The following is a 26,977-nucleotide window of genomic DNA, read 5'->3' on the forward strand; positions in this document are numbered from 1 at the left end:
TCACTATCTTTTTATATGAAATTTAAAGCTAAATCAATAGCTTTGGCCTCGGCTGAAAATATTGTTGCATAATTTGGCAAACGTTATTTTGATTGATGAAGGAGGCTGACAGCAGCACAGCCAACCATTGATTCATCTTTTGAACCGTCTGTATAAAAATCAAATTAGTCCTTGTAAGTTGACTTGATATCATGATATTTGGACTTGAACATTTCAGGGTTTGTTTTAGACTTTCTAAAGGCAGTTTTCAAATCGAAAAGAACAGTAGGGGCATAAAAGGTCCATGGTGGTGTATCTGGAATCGAATTTTCTTCAATACCATCGAATTCAAAGTCAGTTTCATTCATAGAAAATTTTATGCGAAATCCAAACGGTTTGATTTGTTTTGGTTTTTCCTCATATGAATCGTAGTACATTGGTTTAAAAATAATTTCATGAGCAGGATTGGATTTGTTGGCAGCCACTCTTAAAACATATTGCAATGAAAGTTTTTCTCGGCAGGCTCATTTGCTTCAGCATATAAACTTTCAACTGGCAATGTTAGGAATGCACCGAGAGCAATACGAAGACCTTGGTTATGGATGGTATCTAACATTTGTAAATAAGATTTTCTTGCTGAACCATAAACAATACAACCGCAATCTAGCTTAGATCTAATTAAAGCCCTATAAAGTCTAAATGAAACCTTGCTATCCGTTATGACGTTAAATCAAACTAATAAAGAATTAAGAACTAGAAAATGCTTTTGTAAAAAAGCGCATGTCTCCCCCAGTGCAAAGTCCTATAGGCAAGAAGTCAATAGGGGTCAGGAGCGAAGGTCAAAGAGACACTGATGGTTGGCTGCAATAGGGATCATCTACTTGGCATGTCCAGTCATCCCGCTAAATGTCAACACTCTTGGCCTAGTGGTTCTCAAGTCACTGTTCAGGCTCCTCTGACCTTGACCTTTGATCAAGTGACCTCAAAATAAATAGGGGTCATCTACTCTGCATGTCCAATCATCCTATTAAGTTTCAACATTGTAGGTCAAGTGGTTCTCAAGTTATTTCCAAAAAATGATTTTACATGAACAGGCCACTGTGACCTTGACCTTTAACAGACTGACCCCAAAATCAATAGGGGTCATCTACTCTGCATGTTCAATCATCCTATGAAGTTTCAACATTCTGGGTCAAGTGGTTCTCAAGTTATTGATCGGAACTGGTTATCAATGTTCAGGCCCCTGTGACCTTGACCTTTAACGGAGTGACCCCAAAAACAATAGGGGTCATTTACTCTGCATGAACAATCATTCTATGAAGTTTCAACATTCTGGGTCGAGAGGTTCTCAAGTTATTGATTGGAAATGGTTTTCCATGTTCAGGCCCCTGTGGCTTTGACCTTTAACAGAGTGACCCTAAAATCGTTAGGGGTCATCTACTCTGCATGACCAATCATCCTATGAAGTTTCATCATTCTGGGTCAAGAGGTTCTCAAGTTACTGACCGGAAATGGTTTTCAATGTTCAGGCCCCTGTTACCTTGAACTTTCACAGAGTGACCCCAAAATCGTTAGGGATCATTTACTCTGCATGACCAATCATCCTATTAAGTTTCAACATTCTGGGTCAAGTGGTTCTCAAGTTACTGACCGGAAATGGTTTTCAATTTTCAGGCCCCTGTGACCTTGACCTTTAACGGAGTGACCCCAAAATCGATAGGGCTCATCTACTTTGCATGACCAATCATCCTATGAAGTTTCAACATTCTGGGTCAAGTGGTTCTCTAGTTATTGATCGGAAATGGTTTTCAATGTTCAGGCTCCTGTGACCTTGACCTTTGACGGAGTGACCCCAAAATCAATAGGGGTCCTCTACTCTTCATGACCAATCATCCTATGAAGTTTCAACATTCTGGGTCAAGTGGTTCTCTAGTTATTGATCGGAAATGGTTTTCAATGTTCAGGCCCCTGTGACCTTGACCTTTGGCGGAGTGACCCCAAAGTTAATAGGGGTCATCTACTCTTCATGACCAATCATCCTATAAAGTCTCAACATTCTGGGTCAAGTGGTTCTCTACTTATTGATCGGAAATGGTTTTCAATGTTCAAGCCCCTTGTGACCTTGACCTTTGATGGAGTGACCCCAAGATCAATAGGGGTCATCTACTCTTCATGACCAATCATCCTATGAAGTTTCAACATTCTGGGTCAAGTGGTTCTCTAGTTATTGATCGGAACTGGTTTTCAATGTTCAGGCCCCTGTGACCTTGACCTTTGACGGAGTGACCCCAAAGTCAATAGGGGTCATTTACTCTTCATGAACAATCATCCTATGAAGTTTCATCATTCTGGGTCAAGAGGTTCTCAAGTTACTGACCGGAAATGGTTTTCAATGTTCAGGCCCCTGTGACCTTGACCTTTCACAGAGTGACCCCAAAATCGTTAGGGATCATCTACTCTGCATGACCAATCATCCTATTAAGTTTCAACATTCTGGGTCAAGTGGTTCTCAAGTTACTGACCGGAAATGGTTTTCAATTTTCAGGCCCCTGTGACCTTGACCTTTAATGGAGTGACCCCAAAATCGATAGGGGTCATCTACTTTGCATGACCAATCATCCTATGAAGATTCAACATTCTGGGTCAAGTGGTTCTCTAGTTATTGATCGGAAATGGTTTTCAATGTTCAGGCTCCTGTGACCTTGACCTTTGACGGAGTGACCCCAAAATCAATAGGGGTCCTCTACTCTTCATGACCAATCATCCTATGAAGTTTCAACATTCTGGGTCAAGTGGTTCTCTAGTTATTGATCGGAAATGGTTTTCAATGTTCAGGCCCCTGTGACCTTGACCTTTGACGGAGTGACCCCAAAATCAATAGGGCTCATCTACTCTTTATGGCCAATCATCCTGTGAAGTTTCAACATTCTGGGTCAAGTGGTTCTCTAGTTATTGATCGGAAATGGTTTTCAATGTTCAGGCCCCTGTGACCTTGACCTTTGACGGAGTGACCCCAAAATCAATAGGGGTCATTTACTCTTCATGAACAATCATCCAATGAACTTTCAACATTCTGGGTCAAGTGGTTCTCTAGTTATTGATCGGAAATGGTTTTCAATGTTCAGGCCCCTGTGACCTTGACCTTTGGCGGAGTGACCCCAAAGTTAATAGGGGTCATCTACTCTTCATGACCAATCATCCTGTAAAGTCTCAACATTCTGGGTCAAGTGGTTCTCTACTTATTGATCGGAAATGGTTTTCAATGTTCAGGCTCCTGTGACCTTGACCTTTGACGGAGTGACCCCAAAATCAATAGGGGTCCTCTACTCTTCATGACCAATCATCCTATGAAGTTTCAGCATTCTGGGTCAAGTGGTTCTCTAGTTATTGATCAGAAATTGTTTTCAATATTCAGGCCCCTGTGACCTTGACCTTTGACGGAGTGACCCCAAAATCAATAGGGGTCATCTACTCTTTATGGCCAATCATCCAATGAAGTTTCAACATTCTGGGTCAAGTGGTTCTCTAGTTATTGATCGGAAATGGTTTTCAATGTTCAGGCCCCTGTGACCTTGACCTTCGACGGAGTGATCCCAAAATCAATAGGGGTCATTTACTCTTCATGAACAATCATCCAATGAACTTTCAACATTCTGGGTCAAGTGGTTCTCTAGTTATTGATCGGAAATGGTTTTCAATGTTCAGGCCCCTGTGACCTTGACCTTTGGCGGAGTGACCCCAAAGTTAATAGGGGTCATCTACTCTTCATGACCAATCATCCTATAAAGTCTCAACATTCTGGGTCAAGTGGTTCTCTACTTATTGATCGGAAATGGTTTTCAATGTTCAAGCCCCTTGTGACCTTGACCTTTGATGGAGTGACCCCAAGATCAATAGGGGTCATCTACTCTTCATGACCAATCATCCTATGAAGTTTCAACATTCTGGGTCAAGTGGTTCTCTAGTTATTGATCGGAATTGGTTTTCAATGTTCGGGCCCCTGTGACCTTGACCTTTGACGGAGTGACCCCAAAAACAATAGGGGTCGTCTACTCCAGCAGCCCTACAACCCTATGAAGTTTGAAGGTTCTAGGTGAAATGGTTCTCCAGTTATTGCTCGAAAATGAAGTGTGACGTACGGACGGACGGACGCACGTTCTAACGAAAAGGTATTTATGTGACACCCCCATTGTTCTCTCTATTGTTCTAACAGTCACATAAAAAGAAAAAGGTCACATAAACAGAACGGAATGAATGACATCAAAGAGAAAGTACCGTTATGCAGTCACTTAACCATCATTTCGCGGGCACGGAAGGACGAACGGACGGACAGGGCAAAAACAATATGTCTCCTAGGGGAAACATAATTATATTAGTCTGATTGCTTAGCTCAATAGGGGGAGCACAGATATTCTGTTTGCGGGGTCACGAGTTTGAACTTTGGGCGAGGTGTATATTCACCGTGTCGATTAATAATGTCTGAAATTACTCGTTCTACACTTTTGAAGTTACCTGCGGAAAATAGGTTATTACTGGTGCAGAATCCAGGAACACTAGTAAGGTTAACTGGCCGTCATTAAATAACTGAAATACTATTGAAAAGGGCGCTAATACCTAAACCTCAAACAAATAAATAATACATGCATTCTCGTTTATCATAAGCTAAGAAAATGTTGCTTCGTACTGATATAATTGTTCTCTCCTATTAATATATTCCATTTAAAATCTGGTTACTGTAAAGGAGACTTGTATATAGTCTGTATTAATGACATATACGTCAAATATTGCAATGGAGTCTTAGTCCAAGACGAGCAGGTTAATAAAATCACTGATCTCCCGCAAGTCAGCGTAGTGGCTTCCTCAAAAGAAATATACGATTCAGGCCAAAATGCAAGTCGATTGCTAATATCCGGAATAAAGATATGACAATATTCCTTCAAACCAACGTTACATTTTCGTACAAGCTAGTTTGCGGCCCATTTAGACAGAATAGAGATTGGAAGATATATGGTTATAGCTTTATTGTTTATCGGCATTACTTCGAAGAAAAGGTAATTGACACAATTAAGTATATTGCCAGCCATCAAATAAATATTGCCCTGAACCAAATTAAAACACCGTTCCGAAAAGTCTAATCATGCTTAATACTATCAATCTAGCAAAATGGAACTCATAAGTAAAAACGTAAATGTTGGTCAACAGTATTTTTGCTTGTTTCATATTATCAAAATATGACAATTCCTTACAATATAATATTTCGGTATAAATATAGATAAAACGCTGACACATGACATAATTATATCATATTATCATATAATAACGTTGTTTCCATTTTAACATACTTCTTCGCCATAACCTTATGTTGGAAACAATTTTATTACTCCAGTTATAACAAAGTTTTCACAGCAATAACAACGCAAGACTTGAGCTTTCCATTGTGTGTACACACGTTTTAGTCATTACTTTAGTAACTGGCTATAGCTCTAAATCCACTACCAATTTTCAACTTATGCAACGGATTCTAGAATAATTATAAAATTTATGTTCACATTTGAAATATTCGGAAGAACTCCACCTTAGGGTTAGGGTTTAAATTAGTCCCACCCTTAGGCAAACTTAGTTCTACATAGAGTTGTATAGGGAATGCCTTTAAAATCTTCTTGTCCGGAATCACGATGCACACAGCTTAGATTTTTGACATGTAGCATAGTCTAGTTGACCTCTACCAACATTGTTCAAACCAATATATGCACAATGAAATGAAATGAATGATTCTTCAGCAGTTTCGGTTGAAATATGACCAAAGAAGCACTGGCCATCAGCCCTTTCAGGACTTCAAAACTGAAACGATTGACATTATTGCGCTCCCGTAGCAATGGGCACACTTTTATTAACAAGAGGGCCATAATGGCCCTATATCGCTCACCTGAGTACCATTGCTCTTAATGATAAGATCAAATTTTGACAAAGATCAGATAGACATACACATTAAATATCATCAGGATGAATATTTTCTTGTAACAGTCCCTTTTGACTTATGGATCACATACTAGTCAGGGCAAATCTCCATACCAAGTTTGAAGGTCCTAGGCTCAAACGCTGCCTTTTGACATACAATCAGTCCATAGTTATCTACCCTGATTGTCTCCGTCCAACTAATGACACTAATGAAATATCAAATTACTTCTATAAATACTTACTGAGATAAATCATTTTTTATTAAGATTAGGGTAGGTAATCATGCATTGGAATATGCATGTATAAGATACAGAGTACAAGCCTGTACAAAAATACATATATAAAGTAAGTAAAAGTAGAAATTTCTTACTATGGAAAACATATATAACCTTTCAAACCAATCTCTTTAGATGCTGCCAGGTATATTCATTTACATAAAAATAAAGGGAGGTAATTTGTCATAAATTCAGTCAATATGTATCTTTACTGACTGGCCATGTCCATCTGATGGCATAAATGAAATTTCAGATCAATATCTTCATTAGTTACGAAGATATTCCCATTTTAATTTGAAATAAAGGGAGGTAATTCAACATAAAATCAGTCCATAGTTATCTTCCCTGATTGTCTTGGTCCAACTTATAACAATAATGAATTTTCAAATAAGTCCTATAAGTACTAACTGATATAAATCTATTTTGATTAAAATTAGGGGAGGTAATCAGATATAAAATAACTCCAGAACCTATGACTGAATCTGACAGATCATCATGGATTTCAAGATTTATTGTTGCTGAAGATATTTTGCAAGTTTGTATCAAATCAAACCATAAACCAAGTCTCTTTATGGCTGCAAAAGCCAAAATAGCAAATTTTGGACCTTTAAGGGGCCATAACTCTAGAACCCATGATGGGATCTGGCCAGTTTTCGAAAGGAACTGAGATATTATGCCAATACAAGTTGTGTGCAAGTTTGATTAAAGTTGAGTGCAAAACGTTGTCTTTATCGTGTTCACAAGCAAGAAAATAGCAAATTTTGGCCCTTTAAGGAGTCATAACTCTAAAACCCATGATGGAATCCGGTCAATTTTAGAAGAAAACTGAGATAACATGCCAATTCAAGTTGTGTGCAAGTTTTTGATTGCAAGATGTGGTCTCTATCGTGTTCACAAGCCAAAAATGGCAAAATTTGGGACCATAACTCTGGAACCCATAATGAGATCTAGCCAGTTTTCCAAAGGAACCGAGATATTATGCCAATACAACTTGTGTGCAAGTTTTATTAACTTAAAGGTTGATTGCAAAATGTGGTCTCTATCGTGTTCACAAGCAAAAAACAGTAAAATCTGGCCTATTTAAGGGGCCATAACTCTAGAACCCATAACGGGATCTGGCCAGTTTTCGAAAGGAACCGAGATATTACACCAATACAAATTGTGTGCAAGTTTGATCAAAATTTATTGCAAGCTGTGGTCTCTATCGTGTTCACAAGAAATTGTGAACGGACGACGGACGTCGGACGATGGGTTATCACAAAAGCTCACCTTGTCACTATGTGACAGATGAGCTAAAACATATACAATCGAGTAAGTTTTTATGAAAAATCATTAATTTCACACATACATCTAGTTACACTTATTATTGTACATAAAGCGTATCTGCTTAAATAAAATGTTTATCACACAAATGCAAGTTAATTAAAATATGATTTATGCCAATTTATAACAATAATTTAAATATGTACAATTAAAACATAATATTTTACCAGAGTTGTCAGTACCAAGATAAAATAAGCAAACCCTAGTAATTATATCAGCAATAAGACGTTGTCTTTGTCTCTGCTAACAATTATGATAGAAACGGGTGTGTTCATTAGAAAGGCATTTTAACATGTTGACATAAAATGGCATTTTATCCGCTGTTGAAGTATTACATCCATGCTTTACTCTTTTCTTCCTTGAGCCACTCCCTTGCACAACAAGGGTCCTCCCTCATGCAGGTAAACCGCAGGCCAGACGATGTAGTCAATATATTTTCCAGATTTTGTGTATGGTTTGAACTTATTTGTATCAAACACAATGTTCTCCGTAATATCCGGAAATTCCACAAATACAGGGGGCTCATTGCTGTGCATTGACCAGCAAATATTCACACACTTCTTAAGGTAGTAAACAACAGATTCTTGCTTTTCAGTGTCTATTCCGTGTTCTTGTACAATCAGATCGGTCCCAGCCTAAATTCATTACAATAAAGTTTAACATTCAAAACAACCTTAAGACAATGTATTTAGACATTTCATGGCATTGTTTTGATTATATTGATAATTGTTTTATATGTGATAACATATGGTCTTAGGGTTTTTTTTTTTTAATTTCAAGTTATTACATTAGTTTAATATTTAAATGTATAACGCAAATGAATATGTCATTGTATAGAAATAGGCAATTAATCAAACAAACCAGTTTCAGTTTCAATTTTTCAATCAAGAGAAAATACCATACATATTTGTATATTTATTTTAATAACTATGCTTTCAACATATACAGTATTTAACAACATTTACCAACGTATGTCTAAAATAATTCTGAAAAGTACTCTTATGGATGGCACTCGCCTGCAAAAATGGCTCCTCTATTTTTTTCTTATAGTACCACCGACAAACTATATCCGAAGAACACAGCCTATTCCAGTGTGTGTAATGTGTATAACTGATAGATTGCTCGTAGAAAATGTGACAAAATAAACACATGTCTACAATTAGGAACCACAAGTGGCTCAATATACCATCGGAGAGTTTTAGATACAATTTATGGTACGTATCAAACCTCATTCGTAATTCCTGCCATGTAACAGGAATGTACAGAGCAAGTTACACATCGCTGGTCATTCCTTAACATATGCAGTGCAACAAAGACATGAAAATATACTAACGCTAAGCGTAGGGTCATGACAAATCTTTTAATAACATGTTTTTAACTATACCGAACACGATTGGAAATTTGCCTGAACCATAAAGTACCTGCAGAAAATGAGTTTGCAAATGAGTTTTGAATTTCATTTAGCGAAAGTCTGCCTGTCATTAAATTCTATTATATTAGGTGTTTGAGCGTATATTAAAAGTAAACACATCATATATACTGACTGAAGAAAGCTTGTAATATTCAATTATAAATTGATCTATGATGTAGCCAGAATTTTTAACAGGCCAAAAGATGTTTACATGAGTTTTCATATACCTTATCGCAGTAATATTTCATGTGGGCTTTTATAGAAGTAAGAAATAAAGGCACCAGCAGTGGTAAAAAACGTAAATTAGCAAAGGAAAGAACTTAATATAATTTGTCATGTAACTTTAGAATCTAATAGAAGTCAAACAAAAATAGTAACACATAGTTCTCCTTTATTGTTTTACCTTTTCTATTTCTTCTGACAGATGCTGTTCGACTAGTTTTTTGGCATCCATAATGATTTTCTTTTGTTCTTTTCGAAGCAGTTCTTCGAAGTTAGATTCAATTCTAATTTTCTGAAAAAGTGTTGATTTCATGGCATTACCCAGTTTTGGTTACATCTACAAGACCATCATATAGAAGAAAGCTAACCAATATATATTTTGCCACCAAATATATTGTTATACATGTTGTATATGTGAATTCAAAAGTAAACTTTGTTTGTGCATTAGCTAAAGATTTGATGATGTAGTTGCTTTAATATGCTATGGGTTTTATCCGCTCTATTTGTAGTATTGTTGTAGACAACAATTTGGCATAATTTATGCATATAGTAAAATGATATTTTCACTGTTTAAAACAGAGAAAATGTCTTTTTTTTTACTGGTATGGAACTACATCTGAATGCAAAAAACACGAATAATCATGAAACGGAAAATATACTTCAATAAAGATATACATAAGAAACATACACAAATATAAAGATATACGCTCAGCCGTCTTTTTTAACATGTAAAATAATCTAGATATGACATATATATATATATTTTACACATTTTTCAGCAGAAATCCGGTAACGTCATTACGTTGTAGCGCAATTCATGTGACATTTAGAGTAAGTATAATTAGGTGAAAATACATTGATAACAGACAAAATAGGCCATCCTGTCACACCTGGTGAGATATTTGGTCTCTTTAATAATTGTTCTATTTCTACCTCTAGTTACCCCTGGAAGTAGCGAAGTACCCCAATTTGCAAATATTTGGGGAGGGGGGAGTCTAATAATGATGCAGACCCTGTGTGATGCAGATGCACTCAATGGTTCATGAGAAACTGTTGAAAGGCATAAATATATTTAGCTCTGGTGGTTTCTAATTGGGAACTACGGGCCCCCTTTGAACAAGTTTTACAATGTTTGGTGAAGATCCATCAAGCTGTTCATAAGACGAAGTCGTTTGAAGATACATATTTTTCTATTTGTAGGTCTGGCGGCCCCTAAAACGGACCAGGTGCCTCCATTTGAATACCTTTGGCAGAAGAACATACAATGACGCTGCAGACAATATTTGATGAAGATCCATCAATCATTTCATGAAAAAAGACATTTAAAGGTATAGGTAATCCAGTGGCACAGATTTGAAGCAAAGCGCTCCAATCCGAAAAAGTTGTCGAGGAGATCATATAATCATGTTTTAAATCAAGTTTGCTGAAGATCTATCCAGCGGTTCATGAGGAGAAATTTGAAGGAATTTCTATTTTTTACTCTAGCGGCCCTTAAAAGGGTAAAACGCACCTATATTGACAAAGGTGACACAAGGGTTTACACTGATGCTAAAAATCAATTTTGATGATTTATTTCCAGGCGGTAAATGAAAAAATACCGTTTAAAGATATTTCTACTTTTAGATCTAGCCGCCTCTACAATAGGTTCGGTGCTCCTACTGAATGGATTTGGGAACTTACAAAAATGCTACAGAACAAGTATAATGAAAATCTCTCAAGCGGTTGATGAGACGAAGTCATTCAAATAGTTTTCCTTTTTTAGGTTTTAGCCTATAAGAGAGGGTCAAGCTGAAACATTTGAAAAATAATACAGAGGACTGTATGCGGATGCTGCTGGCCAAGCTTAGTGCAATTCTGACCAGTAGTTTCAGAAATGATGCTATGTGGAGAAAATTATGAACAGACCGGCAGATGGCGGAAGGACGGACCAGTAAGAGATCACGATAGTTCAACCCATGCACTCCGTGCTAAGGTGAGCTGAAAAATAAAACATAGCATGTAGCAAATAAATTATGGCTGTCTCTCGCTCGAAATGGTCATTTCAAATGAGTTACTTGAAACGTAGGTTACATGGCACGGTAAAAAGACTTTTTACAGATTAGTGTAAGTAGAAATGTTGGCTTGCGAACAGCTGATATAAAAAAGAACCAAATATTATAAATAGTATCAAAAGATACGGCTTGAAAAATAGTAAGTAACAAAACCAGACAATGTTCTCAATGAGAATAATATTTTCAAGTTATGGAATATCATAAAATCATCCCAAGCAAAAATTTCCTAAGACAACTGACATGATAAAATTATCTAAACAACATTGACATTTATTCAATTTTATATTCGACAGCCTGCACTCGTTTTCTGATTTCTGATCATTCTTACAGAAATAAGACACGGTAAATCAACTTTTTTCAAACTCAGTTTAAAACTGAATTTTGATGGAGATTTTGTCTCATTTTCCCAATGGTTATACTATTTTATCGGATGGTACAAATCTAATGGGCGAAGCTGTATTCGAAATAAAGTACAACGTATGGTTACAACAAATTGTCAAGAAATAAACCGCTATGAAAAAAAAATCTGTTCTGTTCCATCATAATTAGAAGCACGATTGACAACTAGAAAGGATGAAATAAAATTTATCTGTAAACCTTTTGTGTTCCTAACATTTTTAAATTGTACAAATGATAATCTTATGTCGTCGTGGTTCTAAAATTTATAAAAAGTTCATATTGACAAACATAATTACACTAAAATATCTATCATCTCACCTTCACGGCTTCCTCTTTCTCGGTTTCTTTCACAACATTGGCTTCTGACTCCTGTGAAGAGAAAAGAAAAAATCTTTCTCAGATTCGGAGATATTTGTGTGAAACCATAAAATGTAACTGCATTATAAACATTTGAAAATCATGAATAACATTTCATTTTCATTTCATTTTATTGGCATATTCAGCAAAATAGTTTGCCTTTGGCCATTTACAAATGCATACAAGAATGGCAAAGACAACAATCATATATACAAGTACAGCAAAACACATGCAGTATTATCATATCAAATATCATAAGAAACAGTCATAGCATCCAGGATAGTTTTACGTAATTCAAAATAACAGACGAAGATGTACAATTTGCATAGAGTAATGTGGTCTGTAAGTTCGGTTGATAATTTTGACATATCAAGAGTAACACGAATGATTTGTGTTAATAATAGCACCTAGACCATGATATTTCTGTTGGTAGAGGTGATTATTACAAATGGATAATGTTTTCGGAATACCGTCATAATTGAGAATATAGTTTGCCATTTCGGTCAAACAAAAGCAAGCAAAAGAAAGTTGAAGAAATAAGACTTGGAATAGCAAAAGATAACTGCAACATCAATTAAATAGGACCATGTGTTTATAACTTGCCTTTGCCTCTGGCGTATCATCGACTTTCGCACTATATGTTGCCGTATTTTCTTCTTTCTGAAAGAAACAAGCGACTGTTTTATTGATGCATTGCTAGTCAATACATAGTTCCTTCTTGAAGGTCACTAATTACCTCAACTGCAGTATAATTTAAAGATCTGATAGATAAGCTTATGGTATATATTTAATATTGTGCTATATATACATTTGTTATAACGCAAAATGTTTAGCTATGAAAATCTACCGTTGTTAATTGCTATTTAAAGCTATTGAATTTTGCAACGAATAAATAGCATTTAATTTATACATTTTTAAGTTTTTATGAAATAAGAGGAAACAAAATGTAGTGAAATACTTCATCCTATTGTAGAAAAGTAATTTAGAAGAAAATACAAAATTTCTTTTCTTCAATTTGGTCCATACAATACATCAGCTTGTTACGCTGAATGCTTACATCAAATTAATCAAATATCCATGCAAGGATGAAAACCTCGCAGACTGGACAAGAAAATGATCTGAAATAAGTACTCGTCAAAATCGGACTATGTTCTAAATGAGAAAAAACAGGTTTCAAATTATGAAATATTACATGATCATCCAACAAGCATTCTGAATCACAAAAAAAAAGACACAAGTATTTTCAAAAGACAACAGTTATTATCTTATGTTGTTTAGATTGACTCACGGTTATGTCTTTGCTTTTGTCATCGGTAGCCTGCACTCTGTTTTCTGACTGCCGATCGTTCTTATTTAGAGAACAAATAAACACAGAATGATTTAAATACATTTGATTAGGATTTAGTCTCATTTGCCCTTTGGTTATACTATTTCACTTAATGGACGATACTGTATAAGAAATCAACTACAATATATCTTTAATACAAATTCAATGAATAAATAATGTTTTCTATTCTGTTCTGTTCTATTCTCATAAGAAGCAAAACCGCCGCATATCAAATGAATGCATTTCCTTAACTATCAGATAGAATGAAACCAAATATATCTGCAGGCATAGCAAGTCAAAATTATACAAATGATTATTCTGGTCGTCATGGCAGCAAAAGATTAATTTCCTAAGTGTTTATAATTCACCTTTGCCTCTGGCCTATTATCCGCACCAGGTATGACCGCATCTCCTTGTTTCTGAAACAATACAAGTGAATGACAAGTCAAAAGTTTTTCCGCCGCCAGAAATGTATATTCAGATCAGTCATAATGAATGTCCTTTTAATGATCTCAGAACTAATTGGGATCATCTGCAGGTCATGGCAATCTAAATATATTAAAGTATTTCCCAAAAAAATCTAATTTCAATGTAATACCGGTATATAGAATAGTGTAACGCCTATATTTGGATTTACATATGCATGTCTGAAATATACGGCCCGGTTAATACCGTGTTAATATTTGGCCTCAAAGTGTGTATTGCCCTTTGAGCTAGGAATCTTGACGAAGCTGCATATGACATATCTGCTCATTATAGCAACTATTTATGCCAAAAGAGTTACAGACCGGACTGGAATAATACCTTGTCAAATTCTGACCTCTATTGTGATCTTGACCTTTGAGCTATGGGTCCGAGTTTTGAGCATGACACGTTTGTTATGTCAAATACCCTAAATGGGTTAGAGAGTTATGAACGGGCCACGAAAGTGTGAACTGACTGACGGAATGTCGGACGGAAAAGCACAATCCTATAGTCCCCGAAACGGACATTTAACCAGTTAACAATTGACGTTTGCACTATTTTCACATTTGAAACTTTGAAACAGAATAAGTATAAAATGAATGTGCCGTTTGTCAGCCTAACATAAGTTTCAAGTATTTATAACTAACATTTGCATGCGAAGCATCATCTTCCTTGTCGTTTGTGTTCATGCTTCCTCGTTCCTGAAAGAATCAATGTATGCCATGATGTTATGAGATATAACAATATAACTGACGAAACCAATATGTGTGTTTTAAATTTAACTATGTTTAAAATTTTAAAAGATAAAAAGAACTTCCTGTAACTATTTGAAAACATGTGCAGTAAAGACATCAAACGCCAAACCCTATTAATCGTTGACTTCCGATTGTGACCTTGACCTTTGAGCTAGGGTTCCGGGTTTTGCACATGACACGTTGTTTCATCGTCGGGAACATTTATGCCAAGTGACATTAAAATCCCTTCACAGAGGTCATATGAATGACGGAGTTATGGACCGGACACGAAACAAACTCTGTTCATGCTATGTAAATATTTGACTGCCAAGTGTGACCTTGACCTTTGAGCTAGGGGTTTGAAAGTTGTGCATGACACATCTTATTATGAGGTACATTTGAACCAAGTAATATTAAAATCCCTTTATGGGTGGCATAGTTATAGACCGAACAGGAAAAAGGCCCTGTTGATCTTTGACCACCAACTGTGACCTTGACCTTTAGGCTAGGGTTCCGGGTTTTGCGTATGACACGTCGTCTCATTATTGGGAACATTTGTGCCAAGTAATATTAAAATCCCTTCATGGATGACAGAGTTATGGACCGGGCACGAAATTGCGGACAGACGGACGGACGGACGGAATGACGGTAGGGAAAAGCGCATTCCTATAGTCCCCGAAACTGGTTTTCAACTAGTAGGGGACTAGTAAAGGGGGCATTTTCAATACGTACACAGAGTTAAGAGATCTTCTTAGAAGCAATCAAATAATCACAACATAATTAATAACAAATGACGTCTTAAAACTGACCTGTGACAACAAACCACTATCAGCGACCTCATTCTCAGCCTGAGATAAGCCTTCATTATTCGGATCGAATTCAATCCCATTTGTGTTTACAGAGGTTAATAACAAATGTTTCTCGTCTTGTTTTTCCACTCTTTCCTTGTTGTCATCTCCAACAATGTCACCCTGCTTTAATTAAAAACGGTTCTAAATCAAATTATCACAAACTTGGTAGTTTTTTATAATCTGTTGTTTTTTTTACGGGTTTTTAATCAAACCGTCAGGAATTCAGGCCATAGGAAGACATTCAAGCTTTTGAAGGTAGAGAAATGCCATGCATTATTTCAGGCCAAGGCGGACACTTGGGTAGAATCACCGACATTCCGTATACCAGTTTGATGGCTTCCTCACTTTCAATAATTCTATTTCAAAACTATACTGAGTGGCAAGTGACTCGATTTCAGTGATCTTAACAATACGATTACTGTAATCCCTTCCGTAATTTATAGGTTAATTAAAGTACAGATTATGTAAAATCAAAAGTGGAAATTCTACAGGTCACCAAACCTGGCGAAAATAAGAATGTCTTATGCTAGGTTTGAATGAGCATCTTGATGGACAGAAGGAGAAATTCACAGAGTTGAGCAGAACTCAACGCTTGCAAATGTTACAAGTACCAACACACAGTTCCATCATCCGCAGATGTGTTCATGCAGATGTGATACACTTGAGTCAATCTGACTAAAATACTTGATCTTCTAAACGAAGATCTGAGAACGACCCATTCACATTCGTCTTCTGTATATTTTGGATTTCCAAGATTGCTATTTTTATTTTCGCAAATCTATTTTTGTTTGAACCAATCGGACAACTTGTTCGAATGTCAAAGAGTAAGAAAAATTTGCAGTTAATCCAGGGCTCGAACCCGGGACCTCTCGCTTACAGAGCAAGTGCGCTACCGACTGAGCTAACCGGCTATCTGGATTTTTTTACATAAAAATTGTTAATATCAAATACCAAGGCTTTTTAAAGCTTGCAGAATGTTGTAAGTTAACTTTTGATTGGCTAGCGGAAGGGTTGTCAGAACGAGGCCATCAATAGCTCGTTGTCAGATCCTATGCGTAGCGTAATAGGAGATGTACTTTAGTCAGATTGCACTTGAGTTAAATTCCATGAAAAAGTATGATCCCCATTTAAAATATGCTTAGTACATCTAGAAACGCAACGTTTTTTACCTCGATTTTTTAATACTTTCCTTTATAATATCCTTGTACATGTATATTTGAATTATATCAAGAGTCCAAATTTATGTTTGAACATGTTGAACCAGCACACAGTTAATAAGGTGTAAAACCACCATTTGCATTTACCAATGCAAGGCATCGTCGGTTAAAATATATTGACTGCAGACCCAAGTGTAACGTTTTTAAATGTACTCAGATGTAGTCGGTTCAAAAGCTCACATGAGCTTATGTTGTACTTGTTCGATGTCTTGCCGATTTTAAATAAATCTTATCTTATCTTATCTTATCTTATCTTATCAGTACAACTGACTAGCCCTAAGCGTAAAAGCAAAGGGCAGAACTAAACCAGCTAGACTCTTGAGAAGACGTGCGTTCTCAACAGTCAAATAAAAATAATACATATAGCACGTAAGAAGCTAGACAGGCGACCTATCACTGCTATTGCTTTCATGCGAATTCTTCCGAACATTATAATTTAAGTAACAAAAGAAAATCAAAATGAATCAGTACGTGCTTGTGTGTATGTATTTGTGTTGAACGCATTTTTCGAAATTATTTGATATAAAAACGACGGCGCAGTGAGCATGTTTATGTGCTGTCTCCCTGGAATACCATGCCGCAGACATATGGCATATGACCCCACCAAGTCACATTATACTGATAACTGCTGACCATTCGCCAAGCGAAAAGCCATTTTTTTGGTCTGACGCGGCCTGGAAGCAAACGCACGACCTCCCACGTTCGAAACGGCCGCTCTATTACATTGCTACCGAGAATATGATGTAATCCAGACTCAAACGTGTATTAATTTAATTACGTATTCGAAATGAAATTGAATCGCATAATTAGGACAGCTGCCAAAGTATTTGACAAGTTAAAGTTTTTTATAACCATTCCATACAATTTTAGGGTTTACACCTGGGATCAAAAGGTATTTCACGCTTTTTTGATAATAGACAAACAAGTTATGTAATGCCTGCTTGAAATTAATGTCTTGATTATGCCGATAACAATAATACGCTCCTATCTTCAAAGGTATTGAGCTTTATTTTATGCTAACTAATGAAATACTGTATTCTTTCAGTTAAATATTTTTATATCTCATCATTCACACTGTGAACATATGAAATCTATATTTTCACACTGTGAGAGATATAGCTTCGCCCCCTCATACATCGTGTATGAATTTTAAATTATTTGCTTAAAAGAGGATGAAAATTGTAGTCGCACTTTGTTCTTTATAGTATATTTCTCGATTCAAATTCTTTTACTTAGAGAGAATTTCATGGCGTTATGCAGCAAAAAATAAAATAAAATGGAAATTTATGTTGTAAGCGTCTTTGTAACGTCAAAACACGACTGACGTCATGTCTGTTTACGCGCGTCTGTTTCCCGCGCTGAAATTAAAAATTGTTGCAAAATGCACATCTCGACGTAATTGAGTATAAACTAAAAAGAAAATTTGTTTGTTTTTCGTGAATATGGAATATATTTCACTTCTCAGTGAGATATATTCCATATTCACTCAAAACAAACAAATATCCTCTATATATTCTCCATATGTCACTACCTTATACTTGACCGCGTTAAACAATAAGCATTAGTTAATAACTATGTATCGTATATCAGAGGTACAGGCAATTAACGCGGCCTCCGTGGCCGAGTGGTTAAGGTCGCTGACTTCAAATCACTTGCCCCTCATCGATGTGGGTTCGAGCCTCACCCGGGGCGTTGAATTTATCATGTGAGGAAGCCATCCAGCTGGCTTACGGAAGGTCGGTGGTTCTACCCAGGTACCCGCTTGTGATGAAATAATTCACGAAGGGGCATCTGGGGTCTTCCTCCACTATCAAAGCTGGAAAGTCGCCATATGACCTATAATTGTGTCGATGCGACGTTAAACCCAACAAAGACAAAACAAAAAACAGGCAATTAATATGACCCAAAATTTATTTACCAAGGAAAACGATGAAAAGAATCTCGCATGAAAGTACAAAATAGGATGCTTCGTTATCTTTCACGCATTATTGCAGTAGTATTAATGAAAGTTGAAATTCTTCATCTAACTGTTTTAAGATCTATTTGCAATGTACTCTTTATTGTTCACGTCGAGAATTAGTTCATCAATGCGTTTAAATAAACACAACATTTGATAGCAAGTTAAAACAGGTATCTAATACAAATATTTAGAATACAAAAAAAGTTATTTCTAGTTCCAAAATCCATACTTGATTACAGAGAATAGTGTAGTAGAGTCTTCGTTGTTAAAACTTTGCAACGACATATCATCTTAAATGAACTAATTACTAAATCAAACAGCAACATCCAGAAACTGAAATGATAATGTAACTCTAATCTGGATATCGAGGGAAACGTTTGCATGTACACATACCAATGTATGTTTGCTGCTAGTAGCTTTAATTTCCTCCTCTTCATTTTCTTTGGTTTTCCTTTCATTTACCTAGACATAATGAAATCCAACCAGGTCAATGTACTTTTTAAAGAAAAGAAAATATACACAAATGTATGTGTATAAACATCAATTAAAATATTTTCATTTTAATCGACAGTAACTAAATTCAACATTAATTTGATTGTTTCTCGTTGAAATCGCACTACGACTTGTAAAGAGACACGTCTACGCTATCTTCCATACTCACATTTATGCAATGTAGTAAATCCTTTTGAAATATTGCATTCTAACAAATATTTACATTATAGTACGATTTGTGGTTAAACATCAAACTACAATAAAACTTGCTAAGACATAACAGTATCCTTAATACTTAATATTTTACAAAAACATTATTTTGTTTAAGTTTTAGTTTTATGCTTCCATAGGATCTTCTCCTAGATTTTCTTAAACTCCAAAGTCCGTATTGTGTAAGTGACCATTTCTTAGCGGCGCTTCTGTTTTTTCTTACGACAGCTTTTTATCTATTATACTATGAGTAACATATCAATCATCTAGTATGCATTCATACACATACTGCGGTTGGGGTTCGTTTCGGCAAGACTGCTTTCAGGAAAGTGCTTATAAATGTACGTTCGTTTTAGACCTATTTGCTCATAAACGCACTGCTGCTTTTCTAAAAACCATGCCATTATATAAATTTTACAATTACGTTCGTGAAAGCACTTTTTGAGTAATATTAAACTATAAAACAAACAGTTCAAAAACGAATAGAATAGATGTGTTTACCTTTGTCATATGCGGATCAAATTCATCCCCATTTGTGTTTTCAGAAGTTAATAACATTTGTTTCTTGCCTGGCTTTTCTGGTTTTTCCTTGTCTTCATCTCCACCAACGTCCACCTGCTTTAAATTATGTTTAAAAATTATGTTAAATTGAATCATCACAGACAACTTCAGTTTTTATTTTAGTTTTTTTTTCTGTCGGGTTTTTATCATACCGATAGAAGTTCAGGTCTTACTAAAACATTCAGGCCTTTAAAAGTAGAGAAATGCCAGGTTTCATTTCAGACCAGGCGGACACCATGGGACACCTGGGTAAACCCTCCAGCATTACAGGCTTACTCACTTGAATTTTAGACTTTACTGTGAGTGGCAAGTGACTCGACGCCAGCCTTAGCTATACGACGTCATCTTAGCTATACGACTACTGTGACACCTTCCGTTATTTATAGGCTTATTAAAGTATTCAAATTTGATTAAAAAAAATGGAAAAATTGGAAATTCTGGAGGTCGCCCGAGATGACAAAAAGTAAATGTTCCATTATCTTCATGGAGAGTAAGAAAAATGCATGCTACCGTCAGTACCCTCTATCACCGAGCTGAGTGAAATATGTAGTTCAGAGACATCCGAAGATGTGTTCATACAGATGTTGACAGAAACACGCATTATAAGGTGTTCAACATTATAAAACAAAACTGTGTAAAACACTAAATGTAATATATGTGTTTACCACTGCCTTTCCCGGACCATTTACATCTCCATTTGTGTTTTTAGATGTGAATGACAGATGTTCCTTCTTCTGTTCTGGTCCGTCACTGTCATAACGTTCAACAAAATCTTCCTGTTGGAAAGCGAAAATTGATGGAAAATTGAAAAGTCACATGTAACATGAATAGGTAAGGAAAGATATGTACTTCATACAAGACTTAAACATCTATAACATTTAAAAGAGAACATAGGTGAAATGTCAGTTTATGCGTTTTCTTGCGCACCAAAATTAGCATAACCAAACAAAGGCTTAAACATAAGCATAACGTCTGTGTCCGTGTTCAGGTAAAATGTCGTGGCTCTTAAAACATGAGGAAGGACTTTTCTATAAATACAATTGTATCTTTTAATGTTATATTTTCTAAAATAAAAAATAGGTTTGAAATCATTGTATACAACATAAAGTAAAAGTTTCGTCTTACAGATAATATCATTTTCACAAGATCATGTGATGTTTTCTTTAACTATGTCGCGTATAAAAATAGCCAGCAAAGGTTCTGCATAAAACATTTGCCTTAGAGAAAATTTATGTCTTCAGTCTGTTTAAAGCAAGCATTGTTTTTTTTAAATAACATGAAATTGAATTAACTCATAAAAAGACGCACCTCTAAAGAAACCGCATTCGAAAGTTGAACTTTTATTTTAATTATTACTGCAATAATCATGCATTTTAAAATGTGTGGTAATTATTCAACTGCTGAAATGGACACGTTACGCCATCGGGGACTGAGCTGCCTTATACAAGGACATTAAGTAATAGGCATAAATGGTTCTTAGGGTTTCTTTTTTTGCATATTTTACAAGAACGTTTCTGTGGAATACATGTTCTGCATTTTGATTCATATGGCGGCATAACTTATATATACTATTAAGTTTGGAGCGTTATTAACCGCTTTAAACTTCAAAGAGGTGCCTTTTGCCAATACGAAGGATGATCAAATGCTTGGTAACCTGTAAATTAATTTCAATATGAAAAATCGTTCCTGTAAGACATTGTTTTGCATAAGAAAAAGAAAGAATTATCATAAAACAATACTTAGAATATAAACAATTAATGGTAGTTAAATACGACATGTATATAAATGGCCATTTAATATATTTAGCACATGATATCAGGACCTTATAGCGACAGCGGACAAGTAATTGAACTCTAGTTTTTACTGAGTATTTTACTGGGTATTTTCATAGAAACCTGAAGAGGTTTTGTGGATGTCTTTTGAATACTTTAGTATAAATAAATAAAAGGGGATGTTGTATTTAGTGAAACTGACATAAACCCCAGTTTTATGTCACGACAATGTAATTTTGATGTGGTGTTGCAGTATTCCAAACTGAAATTTGTCTTCAAAATAAGGCAAGGATTTGTAATCTCAAATGCATATTGTAATGTTTTATTCTATTTGTTGGGTTTTACGTCGCACCGACGCATTTTAAGTCATATGGCGACTTTCCAGCTTTGATGGTGGAGGAATACCCCAGGTGCCCCTCTGTGCATTATTTCATCACGAGCGGGTACATGGGTAGAACCACCGACCTTCCGTAAGCCAGCTGGATAGCTTCCTCACGCGAGGAATTCAACGCCCCGCATATTGTAATGTGTGACGACATTGTAGACATAGCATGTTTTACATATGATATATAGAGAAGAACATTTATTATATCTGAGCCCATAAAATTCCAGAACATAGCATCTAATTGGCGATAATCTAATTTTATGGTTGTCATATTCAATTTCGATGGAACTCCAACAAAACGTTGTACAAGGTGATCACAAGGCCTAGTGGTTTAGGTCCTTGTCATTTAAACGATTGCCACTCGCCGCTGCGGGTTCAAAACCTTGCTTGTGGTGTAGAATTCACTGATGTAGGAAGTCATCTCGCCGGCTGCGGAAGATTTATTAATTTTGCAGGTGCCCGTCTACGGTTAAGGATGCCTGGAGGGGAACCAGGGGTCTTCCTCTACAAAAGACGCCATATGATTTAAATTTGTATCCGTATCAAAAAGTTACATATCAACGGAAGCTGGCTGGTATCGTCTACAGTGTTCTCTTTTTCCGTTCCTGTATTTTCTTTGTTTTCTCGTTAGTTCGCCTTAAATATTGAAACCATATATATCACATGAATGTCAAGACAAACTAGACCTAACTGAACTCAAACAACCAGCTGGTTAAGTCGCGTAACGGTTGACAAGTTTTGATTAAATAGTTATGTACTGTAACGCATACAAATTGAGAAGAGGTTTCAGTAATTGGCGATGATCTAACGATATTGTCGTCATATTCAATTTTAATGGAACTACAATGAAAATGTACAAAGCGGGCGTCCGTGGCTGATTTGTTTGATCGCTGTCATAGAATAACTTGCCTCTCATAGCAGTAACTCAAAATGTGGCTTTGATTGTAGTATTCGCTTTTGTGAGGAAGCCATCCAGCCGACTGCGGTGTTTCTACCCAGGTACCCGCCCGTTTTGAAAGGATACCTGGAGGTGCACCAACTATCAAACTCTAGAAAGACGCCATAAGACCTATAATTGTGTCCGTGGAAACAAAGCAAAAATAATAACATACCGATGGAGGCTAATTGATATCATCTAGTCCGCCCCTTTATTTTTGTTTTCTTTTTAGACTAATGCTCACAAATACTAGGTCTAACTAAACTAAAGAAATCAACACGGGAGCCGCTAGGTAGACAAGTATTTCAATGAAGATGTTCGATAAAAGCCTTAGATTATGTCTAGTTTACGTTTAATATTCCGTGTGAATGTCTTTTTAACATTTTTTTTTCAACATAAATCAAAGAGAATATTGTATTTGATGAAATTCATATAATGTATGAAAGTTAGGTAAGAGTATTAGTACCAGTTCAGAACAGTGTAATTTTGATGTGTCAAGAAATTTCCCTTAGAATGGCCATGGTCCCTCCTTGTTTCAGTCAGTTAAAAGATAATTCTTCTCAAACAAAAGGAGCAGTTACTTCCAATGTGTGACAACATTGTAAAGATTGCTCGTTTTATATATAATATGTAGGGAATAGCATTTATCGTATCTCAAGGATTAAACATTCCTAAAGATATCAGCAACCGACCATGATCTAATTATCGGCTTATTTAATTTCAGTGAAACTAGAACTAAATGTACAAGGGGGTATTTTGGGGCAAGCGGTTTCAGGTCAAAACCTCAATTTTGTTAAGAATTATTATATGCCATCCAGCCATCCAGCCATTTTTGGGAGATCGGTTGTTTTACCTAGGAGGCCGCTCCTTGTGTAAGGATTCCTGGAGGGGCACCTGTGAACATCCCTCAACATTAAAAGCAGGAAAAACGCCATATGATCTATAATAATGTCGGTATAAAAAGAAAAATAATCACACACCGATGGAGGCTTGTTGGTATTGTCTGTAGTTTCCTCCTTTTTATTTTCTGTATTTTCTGTATTTTCTCGCTCATTTACCTAACATATTGAAATCAGATTCCATCATGTAATCTGTATAGATTAACTTCCAGAACCACTAGGCGCAACTAAACTAAACGAACCGGAGCAATCCGGTCCAGGCGCGTAATGGTAGACCAATTTTTTAATTGCGATGTTCAAAGAAGTCACAGGGCTTTCAGTAACCGACAATAATCCAATAATAGTGTTGTAATATTCAATTTTGATGGAACTACAATAAAAATGTACAACAGTAAAAGTGGATACTTCACGACAAAAATGAAAATGTTTGTGGCTCGGTCTGATAGACGGTAGTGAAAATTCATGCAACCGCTCAGACAAGGGATGAGCAGAACTAAACATTTACACATGTTACAAGTACCAAAAGTAATTTACAGCCATCCGTAGATGTGTTCATACGGCTGTGCACATGGCAACTTAAGTGATAATTAGTGTGTAATTACATGGTAAGTGGTGTAAATAATGGACTTGTCCTAAACGGGTTAACAATGGACAGAACTAAACGGTGTCCGCGGGCAAATGGATTTGACTTCTGGTATTGAATCTCTTGCGCATCATCGCTGTGGTTTAAAACCTCGCTACAGTCATGTGAGGAAACCATTTAGACGGCTGCGAAAGATCAGCGGTTTCACCAACAAGCCCGCCGGTGGTGAAATGATGATTAAACGTGTACATGGGTTCTTGCTCTACCACTAAAAGCGGGAAAGACGACATAAGACCTATAACTGTGTCGGCGGAAACAAAGTAAAAATAATCATTACCGATGAAAGATTTTTGGTATCATCTGCAGTTTCCTTCTTTTTATTTCTTTTGTCATCACCTTCGTTTATCTGGAATTTTGAAACCAAATACCACCATTTAATTTGTACAGATTAATGCTCATGAATACTAGGCCTAACTAAACTAAAGAAACAAAAGCGGAAGCCACCTAATCTAGTCGCGAAATATCAGACAAATTTTTCAAGTAAGATGTTCAAGTATTATGTAGTTCTTGTTTGATTTTAGTGTAAAAATCATTTAACAATTTTGTAGAAAATAAACTTGAAAAGAATGTTGCATCTGGTAACATTAAAAAGAAATTAGAAAAAAATGAACTAAAATGTGTCTGTAGGGCACAGGGTGTGCCCCCACCGGTACATTTGTCACAAATAAGGGGAAATAATTCAAATGCCTGCAGTCTTACTGGGTATAGCCTCAACAAACATATTATGAATAGGATTCATTATTCTAGGCCATATACTTTTTGAGCTATGAGCATCACAAACAAAAAATCTACTATAATAGCTACTTAAAGGGCCATAATTCTGTAATAAATGCCAAGATTCTCAGGAAGAATGCCAAGTGTGCAAGGACACATCATGAAAAAGACTCAAGCAAGGTTTCATGAATATACATTAGATACTTTTTGAGCTAGGCATATAATTAGTCGAAAATTTGCATGTTTTTACTATTTCAGGGGCCATAACTTTTAAAATATGGAGTGAAGCCAGCCAAAAAAGATGTGCAAGTTTATATCATGATAAAGACTGGTGCAAGGTTTCAAGCATTTATATTAAATACGCATTGAGCTAGGTGTATCACAAGGTGAAAATGTGCATTTTTGACTATTTCAGGGGCCATAACTCAGAAAATAGGGGGCGGAGCCAGACAAATAATAGGAGGTGCGCAAGGTCATATCATGATTATGACTTATGCAAGGTTTCGTGAATCTATATCAAATACTTTTTGAGTTAGGCGTGTCACAAGGTGAAAATGTGCATTTTTGACTATTTCAGGGGCCATAACTCTGAAAATAGGGGGCTGACCAAAACGAAAAATAAAAGGTGCGCATGTTCATATCATGATTAAGACTCATGCAAGGTTTCATCAAATTATATCAAACACTTTTTGAGTTAGGCGCGTCACAAGGTGAAAATGTGCATTTTTGACTATTTCAGGGGCCATAACTCAGAAAATAGGGGGCGGAGCCAGACAAAAAATAAGAGGTGCGCAAGTTCATATCATGATAAAGACTCGTGCAAGGTTTCATCAATTTATATCAAATACTTTTGAGCTAGGCGCGTCACGAACTTCGGACGGACGGACGGACGCACGGACAAGACCAAATCTATATGCCCCCACCACTCATGGCGGGGTGTGTGTGTGTGTGGGGGGGGGGGGGGGGTTGCAGGCACAAAAAGAATGCTGCATTTGGTTAAATTAATATAAACCTCAATTTTGGAAACAGTATTTAACGTATCTAAAAGTTAAAAATGCCTAAAGATTTCATAAGCTATCCATGATAAAATTATCGAAATTCAATGGAACTATTATAAAATGGTTAAGGTCGCTGAAATCCTCACCATTGTAGGTTCAAAACCTATCTTCGGTATGGAACTATTTCTTGTCAGGAAGCCATCTAGCCTTCTGTGGAATATCGGTAGGTTTTCCTGGTGGCCGCACCTTTTGAAAGGATTCCTTGAGTGGTATCTGTGAACACCCCCCAACATTTAAAGCAGGAAAAACGCCATATGACCTATAATTGTCGTATAAATAGAAAAAAAATACATACCGATGGAGGCTTGTTGGTATCGTCTGTAGTTTCCTCCATTTTTTTTTCTGTATTTTCTCGCTCATTCTCCTAAAATATTGAAATCAGATGCCATCATGTAACTTGTATAGATTAACGGTCATAAATACTAGGCCTAACTAAATCAAACAGACCGGGGCAATCCGGTCTAGGCGCGTAATGGTAGACACATATTTTTAATTGCAATCTTCAAAGAAGTCAAACGGATTTCAGTAACCGGAAATAATCAAATGACTTGTGGCTCGGTTTGATAGAGCCTGTTTATAGACTGTAGTGAAAATTCATACTACCGCTCAGACCTGGGATGAGCAGAACTAAACATTTACACATGTTACACGTACCAAAAATAATTCACAGTCACCCGTAGATGTGTTCAAACGGCTGCGCACATAGCAACTTCAGTGATAACTAGTGTGTAATTCCAAGATAAGTGGTGAATGGTCCCGAGTAACATAATAGGATTG

At 36.2% G+C, this 26,977-nt stretch overlaps 1 protein-coding gene across 1 annotated transcript in view; it reads right to left on the reverse strand.

Annotated features, from left to right (window-relative positions):
- Positions 1-5,176: 5,176 nt before the first annotated feature.
- Positions 5,177-26,977, reverse strand: part of LOC128557277 (myb-like protein X) — a 33,237-nt gene continuing 11,436 nt past the window's right edge. Inside the window, exons 12-24 of the mRNA XM_053544492.1 lie at positions 26,496-26,564; positions 24,706-24,774; positions 20,458-20,568; positions 19,733-19,849; positions 18,923-18,991; positions 15,311-15,475; positions 14,415-14,468; positions 13,671-13,721; positions 13,264-13,323; positions 12,579-12,635; positions 11,937-11,987; positions 9,350-9,460; positions 5,177-8,170 (exon numbers count right to left, since the gene is read on the reverse strand). Coding sequence (XP_053400467.1) covers positions 7,880-8,170; positions 9,350-9,460; positions 11,937-11,987; positions 12,579-12,635; positions 13,264-13,323; positions 13,671-13,721; positions 14,415-14,468; positions 15,311-15,475; positions 18,923-18,991; positions 19,733-19,849; positions 20,458-20,568; positions 24,706-24,774; positions 26,496-26,564 — 1,275 coding nt within the window. The 3' untranslated portion in view covers positions 5,177-7,879. The remainder of the gene's footprint in view (positions 8,171-9,349; positions 9,461-11,936; positions 11,988-12,578; positions 12,636-13,263; positions 13,324-13,670; positions 13,722-14,414; positions 14,469-15,310; positions 15,476-18,922; positions 18,992-19,732; positions 19,850-20,457; positions 20,569-24,705; positions 24,775-26,495; positions 26,565-26,977) is intronic.

This window comes from Mercenaria mercenaria, chromosome 5 (assembly GCF_021730395.1).
Source record: "Mercenaria mercenaria strain notata chromosome 5, MADL_Memer_1, whole genome shotgun sequence".
Taxonomy (NCBI): Eukaryota; Metazoa; Mollusca; class Bivalvia; order Venerida; family Veneridae; genus Mercenaria; species Mercenaria mercenaria.